Raw genomic sequence first — 14,380 nt, forward strand, 5'->3', positions numbered from 1 at the left:
CAAGGAAAACTAAGAAAGTCCATCAGTAGCAGTCGTGCTCAAAAAGAAATCCAAAAGAAAGTGATGCAGACAAAAGGGAAATGACACTAAGAGTTAATTTATAACTTGAGAAATAAACAAAGAGCAAAAGGAAGAGCAGATATCTGAGAAAATATAAAAGACTATTTTCCTCCTCTTAGGTTCTTTAAAGTATGTATGATTGTTGAAAGCAAAATTTATAACTTTATCAGATGAGATCTGCCATACATGTAGATGTGATTATATGACAATTATAGCAAAGGTCAGCAGGTGAGGATAAATGGACCTATATGGTTCCAAAATTTCTTAATTTTCCTGAAGTAATATATTACTAACTCTAAATAGACTATAAAAAGTTAGCTATGCATAGTGTAATCACTAGCACACTAGCATTACCACTAAAAAATAATACAAAGACATATACCAAAAGGGCCAACAGAAAATTAAAATGGAATGCTAAAAAATATCCAAATACATTAAATGTAAAGAGTCTCAACAAACCAATATAAGGACAGAGATTATTAGACTGGATTTTATATATATATACATATATATATATATATTTACATACACATACATACATACACACACACATCATTCTTTCCAAGTCAAAAAGGATACATCATGCAAACGATAAGCAGAAGAAAGCTAGTGTGGCTATTAATATCAAAGTAGATTTCAAAGTAAAAAGAATTACCAAAGAAAAAGAGATGGGAAATTATATTATGATGAATGGGTCCGTTCACCAAAAAGACATAAAAATTCTAACTGTATATGCATCTCAAAAAAAGCTTCAAAATACAAGAAGCAAAACTGACAGAAATGAAAGGAAACAAACAGATAAATTCATAAATACAGTGGGAGACTTCAACACTCCTCTTTCAGTAATCAACAGAACAAGTAGATAGAATATCATTAGGGATACAGAAGATCTAAACAATATAAACAACCAATTGACCTTCTTGACATTTCTGTAACACTCCATTCAACAGCAGAATGTATACTCTTTGAACTGCACATGTAACATTCACCACGATAGACCATATTTTATCCAAAAAACAAATCTTAACAAATTTATAAAAACTAGAATCATAAAAGGTATGTTCTTTGAACATAATGGAATTTAACTAGAAATAAATAAAAGAAAAAGCTCTGGTAAATTCCCAAATATTTGGAAATTAAACAAAACAGTTCTACATAAGCCAAAGAGAATGTCTCAAGGTAAATCATAATTTAGTTCAATTACACTGCATGAAAATCAAAGTACTACATACCATAATATGTGAGATTCAGCTAATGCAGTGCTTAGAAGAACATGTATAGCATTCAAATGCTTTTATTAAAAGGAAGAAACATCTCAAATTAATGATCTAAGCTTTTCATCTTAAGAAACTAGAATAAAAAAAGCAAGTTAAAACCAAAGGAAGCAGGGATTCCCTGGCGATCCAGTGGTAAAGACTCGGGGCTTTCACTGCCACGGGCCTGGGTTCAATCCCTGCTCAGGAACTAAGATCCTGCAAGCTGCGTGGAGTGGCAAAAATAAAATAAAATAAAATAAAAAAAGGAAGCAGCAATCAATGCAACTGAAAAAACAACAAAAGAAAAAATAGCAGGAATCAATGAAACCAAACACATATTCTTTGAAAAGATTGATAATGTTAATGCCTAGCCAGACTAAGCAAGAAAAAAGAAAGAAAACATAAACTACCAATATCAGAAATGGAAGAAGAAATATCACTAAAGACCCCACAGACTTTAAAAGGATGATAAGGAAATATTATGAACAACTTTATGCCCATAAATTTGAAAACTTAGATGAAATGGACCCATTCTCTGTAAGATACAATCTGCCAAAACTCACTCAAGAAATAGATAAAATGAATACCCCTGCATCTATTTAAAAAATTGAGTTCACAGCTGCAAGCCTTCCACAAAGAAATTCCAGACCCAAATGGCATCACTGATGAATTTACCAAACATTTAAGAAAAAAGTAATACCAAGTCTACATAAATCCTTCCAGAAAACATAAGAGGGAGCATTTCCTAACTCATTTTATAAGGTTAGCATTACACCATGATAAGGAAACCAAAGACATTTCAAGAAAAGAAAATTACAGAACAATATCTCTCATGAACACAGAAGCAAAAATCCTCAACGAAATATTAGCAAATTAAATCCAGCAATATATAAAAAGTATAATAAATTGGGACCAAGTGGAGTTTACCCCAGGAATGTAAGGCTGATTAAACATTTGAAAATCAATCAATTTAATTCACCAATATTAACAAACAAACGAAGAAAAACCAAACGACTGTCTCAATAGATATAGAAGAAACATGTGACAAAATTCAACATCCATACATGACTGTAAATGGAAAAACTCTCAGCATTTTTCTTCCTGTGTAGGAAAAAATCCAGTTCTTCTCTACCGTGTGCTTCTTCCCCATAAGTCTCCTTTACTATGCACACAACCTTCGCTTCCGGTCACCAAATGTATAGAGGTTTTTCCCCACCACCAAGGAATTCACAGGCAACAGCAGAGTGTCCAAGAATTCAACTCAATTCTGACACTATCTAACAGGAAACAGCATCAGATTCCACAGGTTAAGGTTTCAGTCCCACAAGACTGCCCCCCCACCGAACCCTGCCCCACTTCAGAAACCAGTTGCAAGCCCAGATACCACCTATGCTTCTGACCAACTGGCCATAGACTGGGGGATCCAAGGACCCCTTCCTTGGGTTTAATTAATTTGCTAGAGAGGCTCACGGAACTCAGACAAACATTTTATTTACTAGATCACTAGTTTATTATAAAAGGATATAATTCAGGAACAGCCGGATAGAAGAGCTACATAGGGTAATACATGGGCGAAGCGGTTCAGTGTTTCCCTGCCCTGTTAAGGTGCATCACTCTCCCAGCACCTTCATGTGTTCACTAGAAGCTCTCTGAACCCCAAACTTTGGGGATTTTATGGAGGCTTTATCATGTACACATGATTGATCGTATCTCTACTTTCAGCCATTCTCCCTTCTCAACAGAACGCGGCCCAGGGCTGAAGATTCCAAGCTTCAAACCATGACTTGGCCTTTCTGGTAACTAGCCCTCATCCAGAAGCCATCCAGGAGCTACTACTATCACCGGGGAAATTACAAGGGTTTCAGCAGCCCTGTGTTAGGAACAAAGGTAAAAGACGAACATTAGAACAAGAGATGCTTCTAGTGCTCTTATCACTTAGGAAATTATAACGGTTTTAGGAACTCTATGCCAGGAACCAGGGGCAGAGACCAATACACATTTTTCTGTTATCTCAACTCTCAAAATTAGGAATAGTAGGGAACTTCTTGAACCTAACAAAGGGCATTTATTTTTAAAAAGCCTGCAACTAACATGATACTTCATGTTTAAAGACTGAATGTTTTCCACCTAAGATTGGAAACAAGGCAAGGATATCCACTCTTGTACTCATATTCAACATCAGGTTGAAGGTCCTAGCGAGTACAACAGAACAAGAAGAAAAATAAGGGCATATAATGGGAAAGGAAGAAGTAAAACAGATGCTATGATCGTCTGTATAGAAAGCCCCAAAGAATCTACAAAAAAAAAGCTACTGAAACTGAGTTTAGCAACATTGCAGGATACAAGGTCAATATACAAAAATCAACTGCATTTCTACATAATGAAAAAGAACAATTAGAAACTGAAATTAAAAGAAACTATCAATTACAATAGCATCAAAGAATATAAACTATTTAGGTATAAGTCTAACAAAATATATGCAGTATCTGTATCTGAAAAAAGAAATCAATGAAAACCTAAATAAATGAAGAAATATATCATGTTGATGGACTAGAAAATTCAATATTGTCTAGATGTCGATTCTTCCCAAAATGATCTCTTGAATCAACACAATCTCAATCAAAGTCCCAGCTTTTTTTTTTTTAAGAAATTGACAAACTGATTCTAAAATTTATGTGGAAAAGCAAATGAACTAGAAAAACCAAATGAATTTTCAAAAATAGAAGCAGAGTTGGAGGAATCTCACTATCTAATTTTAAGTCTTACTATAAAGGGACTTTCCTGGTGGTACAGTGGTTAAGAACCTGCCTGCCAATGCAGGGGACACGGGTTCAAGCCCTGGTCCGGGAAGATCCCACATGCCACGAAGCAACTAAGCCCCTGGGCCACAACTACTGAGCCTGTGCTCCAGAGCCAGCGAGCCACAACTACTGAGCTCATGTGCCGCAACTACTGAAGCCTGCACACCTAGAGTCCATGCCCCACAACAAGAGAAGCCACCACAATGAGAAGCCCGCACACCGCAACGAAGAGGCAACCACTCGACACAACTAGAGAAAGCCCTCACGCAGAAACAAAGACCCAACATGGCCAAAAATAAATTTAAAAAAGAAAAAGCCTTACTATAAAGATCCAGTAGTCAAAAGAAAGGCATTTCCCAAAGGACAGACACATGAATCAACAGAACAGAACAGAATCAAGAAATAGATACAGAGAGACGTCCACCTGATTTTCAACAAAGGGGCAAAAACATCAATGAAAAAAGGATAGTCTTTTCAAGAACTAGTCATTCCATAATGAAAAAAGGATCAATTTACCAATAGGATATAATACAAAATTTCATGCACCTAATAAGAGAGCTTCAAAATACATGAAGCAAAAACAGATGCGACTGCAGAGAAACAGATAATTACAAAATTGTAATTGAAGATTTCAATACCCCCTCTCAATAACTGACAGAAACAGAAAATCAGAAAGGTTTTAGAAATCTTACACATAACATCATACTTAATGGTTAAAGATTGAATATTTTTCCTTTAAATCAAAAACAAGACACAGCCAACCACTCTTATCACCTGTATATATCACTGTAATGGAGGTTCTAGCCAGTGAAATAAGGCAAGAAAAAAGAAATGAAAGGCATCCAGATTGCAGAGAAAAGGCTTATAGTATTTTTACTTGCAGACAAACATAATCATCTATGTAGAAAATCATAAGGAATCTACAAAAACTACTACTACTACAGCTAATAAGTGAGGTCAGCAAAATTGAAGGATACAAGACCAAATACAAAAATCAGTTGTATTTCCATATTTTATAAACACACACACACATACACACACACATATATATAATTTACAACAGCAGCAAAATATATTAAATACTTAGGGGGAAATCTGACAGAAGAGTTGTAAGACCTGTTCACTGAAAACTTTTAAAATATTTTTGAGAGATTAAAGAAGACTTAAATAAATGGAGAGATATACCATGTTCACGGGTGAGAAAACTCAACATCGATAAGGTGTCAACTGTCCCCCAGACTGATGTATAGATTCAATACAATCCCAAATAAAACCCCAGCAGGCTTTTTTGTAGAAACTGACAAGCTGATTCTGAAATTCATGTGGAAATGCCAAGGACATAGAATAGCCAAAATAACTGAAAAAGAACAAAATTGAAGGACTTAAACTCCCTGAATTCAAGACTTACAAAGTTATAATAATCTTGACATACAAATAGATCAGTGGAACAGAGTCCAGAAACAGACACACAAATATACGAACAACTGGTTTCAACAAAGTTGCCAAGCCACTTTAGTAGAGAAAGGATAGTTTTTTTCAACAAATGGTCCTAGAATAATTGGATATCTATATGAAAAAAATACAAAAAAATTGAGATCCATACCTCTCACTAGATGTGGAATTAACTCAAAATGGACTATAAACCTAACTGTAAAATCTAAAACTACAAAACTTCTAGGGAAAAAAAATAATCAAAGAAAATCTTTGGTTTAGGCAAAGGCTTCTTAGATATTGTGCCAAAAGAACAATCCATAAAAGGAAAAAAATGATAAACTGGAATTGAAATTTAAAACTTCTGTTCTTTGAAAGCACTGTTAAGAGAATGAAAAGACAAGCCCCAACATGGGAGAAAATATTTGCCAATGATATATCTGATAAGGAACTAGTATCTAGAATATATAAAGAACTCATAAAAATCAATAATAAGAAAAAACAATTTTAAAAATGTGCAAAAGATATGAACAGATACCTCACCAAAGAAGATCTACAGATGGCAAGTAAGCACATGATAAGATGCTCTCATTAGTCATTAGGGAAATGCAAAATAAAACCACAATGAGATACCACTACACACCTATTAGAACCGCTAAAATTTAAGACTGACCATACCAAGTGTTGGTGAGGGTGTAAATTAACTAGAACATTCATACCCTGCTGGTGGGAATGTAAAAGATACAACTACTTTGAAAAAGAGTTTTGTCATTTTGTTAGAAATCTATAGTGAAGGAAAGCGGCTCAGTTAGTTGCCTGGGGACAGGGAGAGGCAGCGGAAAGGAGAGGGAGGGAATACAAAGGGGCACATGGAACTTTTGAGTATGACTGATATTTTTATGATCTTGATTGTGGTGATAGTTTAAGAGGTACATACATATGTCCAAACTTTTAAAATTGTACAGTTTATTGCATGTCAATTATACCCCAATAAAGCTCTTAAAAATAATTTTTTAAGAAAAAATTACAATTGTAATTAAATAATTTTGAAAGTGCTAAAAAGTAAAAATAGTGCTATAAGAGTACATAACGAAGGGTCACATAGTCTCAGGAGTCAGAAAAGCTTCCTTTAGACACTAGTATAAGCTAAAATTCAAAGGATGCTTAGTAATCAGTCAAGCAAAGACCACATAGGAAAGACGGTTCAGAGAGAGGTATGCATATGTGTGAAATGCCCTGAGTCCAAAAGGAATGTGACACTTTCAAGGAACTTTAAAAGACCCAGGCAGGAAAACAGGAAGGGTGAGTCTGATCTGCTAAAGGAACCAAATTATGTAGACACATGGTCTTGAAAACCATGCTAGTACAAGCAATTTATCAATTTAGGATCTTAGAAACACTCAATTTAAATTATTTTAAAATCTATTGTGTGATTTTATGGTTTAATAATGTAAAAAGAACCCATGGATATAAATTACATATTATAATCTTAGTTTGAAATAAAGAAGAGCTGGGGACAGGGAATATTCAATTTAACTTTATAGTTACTGATAGCTTCCCTATTATTATTAAAAAGGATTCCAAATATGTGAGAGTGTGTGTGTGTGTGTGTGTGTATACACACATATGTTGGGGTTGGTTTTTTTTTAATAACTTAGGGAAAATATTGACACATTTAACCCTGCCACTTTGTTTACAATAGCAACCTCACTCCTGATATTATATCTTCATTTTGCTGTCAAAATAGAAATAGACTACTTCCATTATAAATGTGTGAAATTCATTATCCATACTCGACTGACTTAAGAGGTTTAAAAAATATCTATATACATTAAACACACAATAAGATTTAATAGATGATTTTAGAGAAATATTCAATAAATATGTTTTAATAATAAATATACATTTATAAAATATTCACATAATGAGTTATTTTCCAATCTCAGAATGTTAATATCAGTTATTTTGTTTACCTAAGAGAAATTAGAAGTCTTAGGTTCCTAAGTCACATAAGCAAGAAAATGTCCAAGTTTGAACTCAAATTATTAACTTATAAAAACATAAATCTCAACTACTCTACAAAAATAATTCTAAAGAACTGGCTTCTAATGAGGATGTTATTCATTCAAATAGTTTATAGCAAAACATTTTCTACTCCAATGTTATACTAAAGCTACCCAAGTAAATGTAATTCAAATTTGCATATATATCCTTGATTATTATATTTCAAATTGGCACTGTCCTCTCTGATTCTCAGTCCTAAGTCTTTTAGTCCAGCTTTAACTGAAGATCAGTGTTCGTTCTGTTTTACCTATAAGAGGAAGGGCTTGTAATTCTGAGAGTTTTATTCTTTTCAAATGGAAACAGAAGACTGAAATCAATCCTAAGAGAACTGAAGTACCACTTTTGATACCATATTTGCTTCTGCATTTCTCCCCCCAACCATCAATCTTCCGTTCTAAAGAAGCATTTAAAGGATACTCATTCCCTAGTGAAATCCCTACAGTAGGAAAAAAGCTATGTTACCATGGAACCAGCCAATTAATTTTGACACCTGCTTACCAAGATTGATCATTTTTGATGTCTGTTTGTTAGGTGGCTATCCTTCAGTTAAGTAAAAGATTTTCAAGATAATTAATGAAGTGAGAATTTCCAGTTAAAGTCTTTCCCACTGTGCTATTACTTCAAATGCTGGATAAAACAAGCCACCATCCTCAAGTAAACCTTTCTTAGCTTAGCATGTACTTTACCAGGAAGAAATCTTTTCTTCTAAATTGATTCTTCCCTTTAACATTAAATACCACTTTTTTCTTTATGCTAAGAGAATACATAACAAAACACAGAGTTGTACCAGTTATATTTACTCTAACTAATAGCTTGTATTCCACAGAGAAATGAAAAAGTACTTACTAATAGCGTACAATGAATCATAGGAAACAGCTTCCAAGGAAATGAATATTCAATGATTAGTCCAGGGTTTATTGTTATTTAACTATATCTATATTAAAAAAAAAACAACTAGTCCTCTTTTACTCACTAATGTATCTTTCACGAACACCAACCATCTCTCTATATTATTTAAGCTGGTTTTAACTTGATCTGTGATCTTTCCTACTAACTGAGACAACCTCAGCTAGTGAGGTTACAGGCTGCTGATCTAGCTGATTAGCAATTCCACTACTATAAAATGTAGACAGAAGCTTCTCAGAACTGCAGCAATTTCTGTCCTCTTTAGAGAAATGGAGCAATTCCACCCACCCAAAGGCCAATGTCCCTAACTTACACATGAATCAGGCAATCTTCCTATTTATGTACCAAAGGATATAAAAAAATGGATGTGGCTTTTTTCATTGTTGACTACCAGTTCATATGTTCAAAATCCTCTCTTGCTAGGTCAAGAGGCTGGCTGTTATGATCAAAGCAAAAGTTTAAGAACATTTAAGTTATAAAGACTGCTAACAAGCACAATTCAATAAGATATCTTTGCAGACCTTGAAACACTTTTTTAAACTTTTAATTAGTACCTCCACCAAATTTTTTTAAAATATAAAACTACAGTACTATGCTAATTCGTGAAATTATGAAGCTAGGAAACATTTTAACTTATTGCTACAAATGAATTTCATAAAACTTCATTCTGAGATTTCACTTCCAAAAACTTCCTGTCAATTAATTTAAATAGTAAGATCTACTTAAATTAAAAAGTCCCATTTTTAAAAATACATTTTTACAATGAGTTTTCAGGGGCACTGTCTTAACTGGCAAGTTTTTTTTCAAAAAAAGGAAAATATGCTGTTTAAAACTCCCAGGAAATTTACCTGTAATACATTAGCAGGTGAACCATATTCCTACCTTTGCCTTAGAGCCCAAGAGACAGTTCACTTAGATTTTGCTATCACCCTGACAACAAGTAATCTACATAGTGCAATTTCAGAGCTACTAACCCAGCCAGCAAACTTCATGTGAAGTATCTAGAAGACCAAGAAGTTAAGGTACTTAGTGACTGTTACGTGCAAGTTGTCAGATGGACACCCTATTGGCCTCAACTATCTTATCTGCTGCTCCCCCCACATTCACCCATTTCTTATCAGACAGCAATGCAATAAACATCAACCAATGGGGGAAAGTATCTTTACTGTTGTAAAGCAAGCTCCTTAGGGCCTTGAGCTTCAAAAAAACGAAAGTGATGCTCCCACACAACAGCTGACAGTCAAAGAACCAGTTAGAAAAATCTTTTATCTCCACCACATTAAAAAGTCCAGGTATTTCATCCTTTTATCTAACCCAAAGTCACTCTTGTATTTCTCAATTCAAGACTGTCCTCGCAAATTCAACATAGTATATTGGCTTAAAGTAAACGTTCTAGAGTTAGGCTGGCTGATTTGGATTGCCTCGATTTCCCTCTGTAAAACCTGCAAAGTAATTCTAGTAACTCAGAGTTGTTGTGAGAAACAAACGAGATAACCCACGTAATGGGCTGAGAACAGTGTTTGGCACATAGTAAGGCCATCATAAACTCTACTTATGATCACTATGACTAAATACACTAACATGTTAGCAGTGCTTACCTCTAGAGAGGGGAGTAGGATGGGGAAGAGGGAGGTACTGATAGACCAGAACTTTTAACATTTAAACTTCCGTATTGTTTGAATGCTTCACAATGCGCAAGTATTTCACGAGTTACGTGCATAATTTTTGATTAAAAAATAGTGTCCTAACAAAATGGTGTTTGCCACCGTAACTGACTGTGGAAATTTTGACGATCAGGGGACCAGAGTCGCTGCGGACAGGTGGACCATCGGGAAAGGCTTCGCGTCCACGGCGGTCGGTGCGAGACGCAGGGCCCAAAGTCCCCGAGGCGCGAGGGCTGGAGGGGGGCAGCGCGGGCCCCGCTCCCGCAGCGCTGCGGGTCGCTCCCAGCCGGGGGACCCGGGGCCGAGAGAAGGGGGGAGGCCACGACGGGTGCGGGGCAGGGCTGAGGTTCGGGGTCTGGCGAAGGCACTTACTTGAACCTGCCCTGGCAGTGCTGGCACTGGTCCCCCACCCAGCCCGGGTCGCAGAGGCAGGTGGAGTTGACACAGCGGCCCGAGAAGCAGGAGCCGGTCCTCTCGCAGAGCTTGGACTGGGACACCTGCGCGTAGAGCGCCAGGTAGAGGAAGCCATAGCACAGCAGCCAGCTGTTCCCGTCCAGCAGCCAGAAGGAGGCGCCGCCGCCCGCCGGCCGAGCTCTCCACGGCCCCGGGGCCGCCGGCTGCGGGGGACCAGTGCGGGCCCGGCCCCCCGGTTCCATCTTTCCCAGCGCCCCTGCCCGGCCGGGATGCGCTCTCGGGCGCCTACAGGGATGCTTCAGAGGGGAAATCTGGCCGGAGAGGAGAACACCGCGCCGCTGCCGCCGCCGCTTCTCCTCCTCACCGGCGCCTGCCCCAGTCCCGCTCCCCGGTCAGGAGGGACAGATCCCAGCCGCTGTCGCCTCCGCTCGGCTCCCTCCAGTCGCACTCGGGCATCGCCTCTCCGTCTCCTGACCTTGTCCGCGGCAGGCCGAGCCCACCGCCACGGCGCCCCGGGCCGGGCCGGAGGCGGGGATCGGGCGATGCAGGCTGCGCGGGGCGCTCCGGCGGGGACCTACGGGAGGGGGAGGGGGACCCGGCGCGCGGCCCCGCCTCGCCCACGGCTCGCGCCAACCTCCTCAGCTCCCAGCCCGGCGCGCCCGGGAGGGCGGGGGCCACGGGAGCCCCGAGGTGGGCGCGCCCAACGCGGGAGGGGGGACTCGGGAAGCGGGGTTCAGCCTCGCCCGCCCCGGCCGGCCCCCGGCGGCCCCCCAGAAGCCATTTTCTCTCCGGTAACGTTAGCCCGACGCCGGTGCTGCCTTTAGAGCCCGCGGCGTGCTGGGCCGCCTCCCCCACTCGCGCGTGCCTCCGCTCCTCCCCACACAGGCCCTGCGCGTGGTCTCGCCCCGCCCCGACAGAGACCAGGGACTCCTCCGCGCGTCCGCGCAGCCCGGCCCGCCGGATGAGGGGAGAGCGGCCCGCCAGGTGTGGCGCGCGGGCCCGCCGTGCCCTTCCCCTCGGCGCGCCTGGGAAGTCGGCTCCGCTCGCACCGCGCGCCTCCTGAACCCCCGAAACGTAAGATGAGATCGGGACCGGCTTCGCAGCTTCAGCAGAAAATAAGCCCTTCCCGTCCGCTGTCTACAGCTGCAAAAGTGCAGCACTTTTCCCCCAGCGCTCCCCGCTTCCTCCGTCCCATCCTCCAGCCTATTTCTTTTTTTCTGAAAAGAGAAAAACTCCAACAACACACAAAGAGCTGAGCATGTGCAGCAGGCAAAAGTCTTAAAGGCACCGCACTCCGACCACTTTATGGGGTCCGCAAGAACGGAAAGGGGCGGGGGCTAGGGCCTGCGGGGGTCGCGGAGCCGGTTCCGCAGAGGGACCGCTCCCAGGGGGAGCCATTTCTTGCGCGGAAATAGTGACTCCCCCGCCCCCAACAAAGAGCTGCGAGGTTCTGAGCCCCGGGCACGCCGCCCCTCTCCGACGCTGCCTCGGAACCCCAGGTATCTCCTTTTCTGCTTGTCAGTGTTTCCTCCTCCATCTGGGACAATATTCTGCCTTGAAAAATATTGCAACATCGGGGCTTTTTTCAGAAGAGCAGAAATGATGCCCAGAAAAGAGCCGTTTTTCCTTCCTCAGTAGCAAGCTTTCCTCCTTTAGATGATTTTCCAAGATTTGATGGCATATGCTGAAATTTTTGCTTTGTACTTTTGTCCCTTCACTAAACAGGCTGTTTGAACCCTTGAGAAAGGAAGCCGAACACAAATTGCAGCGTCGTACACGCGAGTCACAGCAATATTATTGGATCCCCACCAAAGAAGAGCAGGCAGTATGAAAAAGAATTTGAAATCTACCAAAAGCATTTCTGACAGCAAAAGGAGGAAAAGTTTTTGTTGTAACCACACAGTCATGATATTGTTAAGATTCAACTCATATATTTGGGGCATAATGTACCCATGTCATCTCTTTTAATCTCTGTTATCCCCACTTTGCAGATGAAATCCTCCATTAACCCCATTTTGCAGATGAGGACAGAAAGACTCAAAAAGGTTGAAAGATTTGTCAGACAGGTTAGAAGAAAGCAATGAACCGAGTGTTAAACACAAGTCTGTGCTTTTTCCACTATTTACTAGGCTGTTTCTATTGGCTTTGTTCTAGTTTGGTGAATAAAATGTAAGTGTTGGCTTGGTTTGCAAACACCTCGGCGATGACTTAAGGAGGAAAAAAAGGTCCAGAAAGAGGTGGCTCCTTCGGAAGTAAAAAAGAAAAAGGAAAATCATGATTTTCATTTATGGAACAAACAAATCACAATTCCCCCAAAATATCAGTACCAGAAATGTCAATCTCAAACCTAAAAATTAGGACAGCTCCTTCTTCTTTTCACATCTTTTCGATATCAGTATGCCCCTTAGAGACTGCTTGGGATGGGGGAGAAGGAGAGGAGAACATTTTGGAAAAATAATTAAAAGGAGGATATTGTTCTGGATCACACCTTTTAATTTCCATGACTGTAAAATCCGGAGCTCTTTCTAGTATTAACCGTGCATGAACAATCCCTGTTGCCTTCTCCATTCTTTTCACGCCAACCAAAGTTTAAAGTCAGCCACATCTTTCTCACATCTAATGTAGAGTTGCTTTCAGACATGTGGAAGGTGGCCAAGCTCTTAAAACCATCACTGAGTGTGAAGGTAACTCAAAGGATACACAGGAGCCACTTTAACAAGAGAGATCATTGCTCAGCCACATACTGACGGTAGGCTATATTTAAGCAAAGGGTTTGCCCATTAAAAATATATATCTTTTAATCTTCTAACCACTATAATCAGCTCAGTACTTTAGGTTACACTGAAGAACATGCAGCCCCACAGGCCTCCTCTCAACGTTGCCTTTAGAATCAAGCTGAATATATTAAATTTATATAAAATTATTCTCATAAGGATCTCACAGGATTTGCACTTGCCCTATATCCTGTTTTGCTTTCAAACTCTTTCAGTCAGCATTTACTGAGTAACTATTATGAATTTAAGCAGGAGAAAACAAAGATGAATAAAACATGACTTCTACCCCTGGATAAGCTTATCTTTTATTAGGCTCACTAGATTGGGAGTTCCTTGTACAGCTGAGTGGCACATATTTTACAAATGTAGACACAGAAAACTTAAGTGATTTACAATGGTCGCACAAAATAGTCAGTGATAAAGCTTGCCCAGAATCTTGACTGATGTTTCAGTATTTTCTTTGATCAAGAAATGTTAAAACTCCAGCATGATGTTATCTTTTTTCCAAAGAAGGAGAGTCAGCATCCTAGCTGTGCTACACGACACTGCAATAATTCATAGTATTGGTAATAGCAGTCATAAATCCAGCAGAAAGGTGAAAATTTACTCCAAAGAGGTAGTAGGGAAAAAGTCAGTTTTACTGAAGTAGGATGAAACTGTTAAGATTGGAATTATCTATTAAAATTGCTCCAAGGGGAAAGATAAGTATATTTTCTCAACAATTAGCCTTATATCAGGACCTTTAGATATTTGGGGGAGTGTATTTCATTTCCATTCATACCACCTAACAATGGTACTATAAAAGGCAAAAATCTAAGACTTCACGTTGCCAAATTGTTTGAAGGAAATGCAAATTTTTTTTTTTTTTTAAAGAACAAGAGAAATGATAGATCCACTGCTCTGTTGATTGCTCTTCAAAAAGTAAAAGATCCTATTTGGGCTAATGAACCAAAGGAGCCCCTTCTCAGTTGCTTGACTGAAGAATGATCTCTACTCTGGTTATTTTTCAT

The 14,380-nt window shown here is 39.5% G+C and overlaps 1 protein-coding gene across 1 annotated transcript in view; it reads right to left on the reverse strand.

Annotated features, from left to right (window-relative positions):
- ATRNL1 (attractin like 1) overlaps positions 1-10,838 on the reverse strand; it is a 701,048-nt gene extending 690,210 nt beyond the window's left edge. Inside the window, exon 1 of the mRNA XM_061191223.1 lies at positions 10,555-10,838. Coding sequence (XP_061047206.1) covers positions 10,555-10,838 — 284 coding nt within the window. The remainder of the gene's footprint in view (positions 1-10,554) is intronic.
- Between the last annotated feature and the right edge of the window lie 3,542 nt (positions 10,839-14,380).

The sequence above is a fragment of the Eubalaena glacialis genome, chromosome 1 (genome assembly GCF_028564815.1).
Source record: "Eubalaena glacialis isolate mEubGla1 chromosome 1, mEubGla1.1.hap2.+ XY, whole genome shotgun sequence".
Classification (NCBI taxonomy): Eukaryota; Metazoa; Chordata; class Mammalia; order Artiodactyla; family Balaenidae; genus Eubalaena; species Eubalaena glacialis.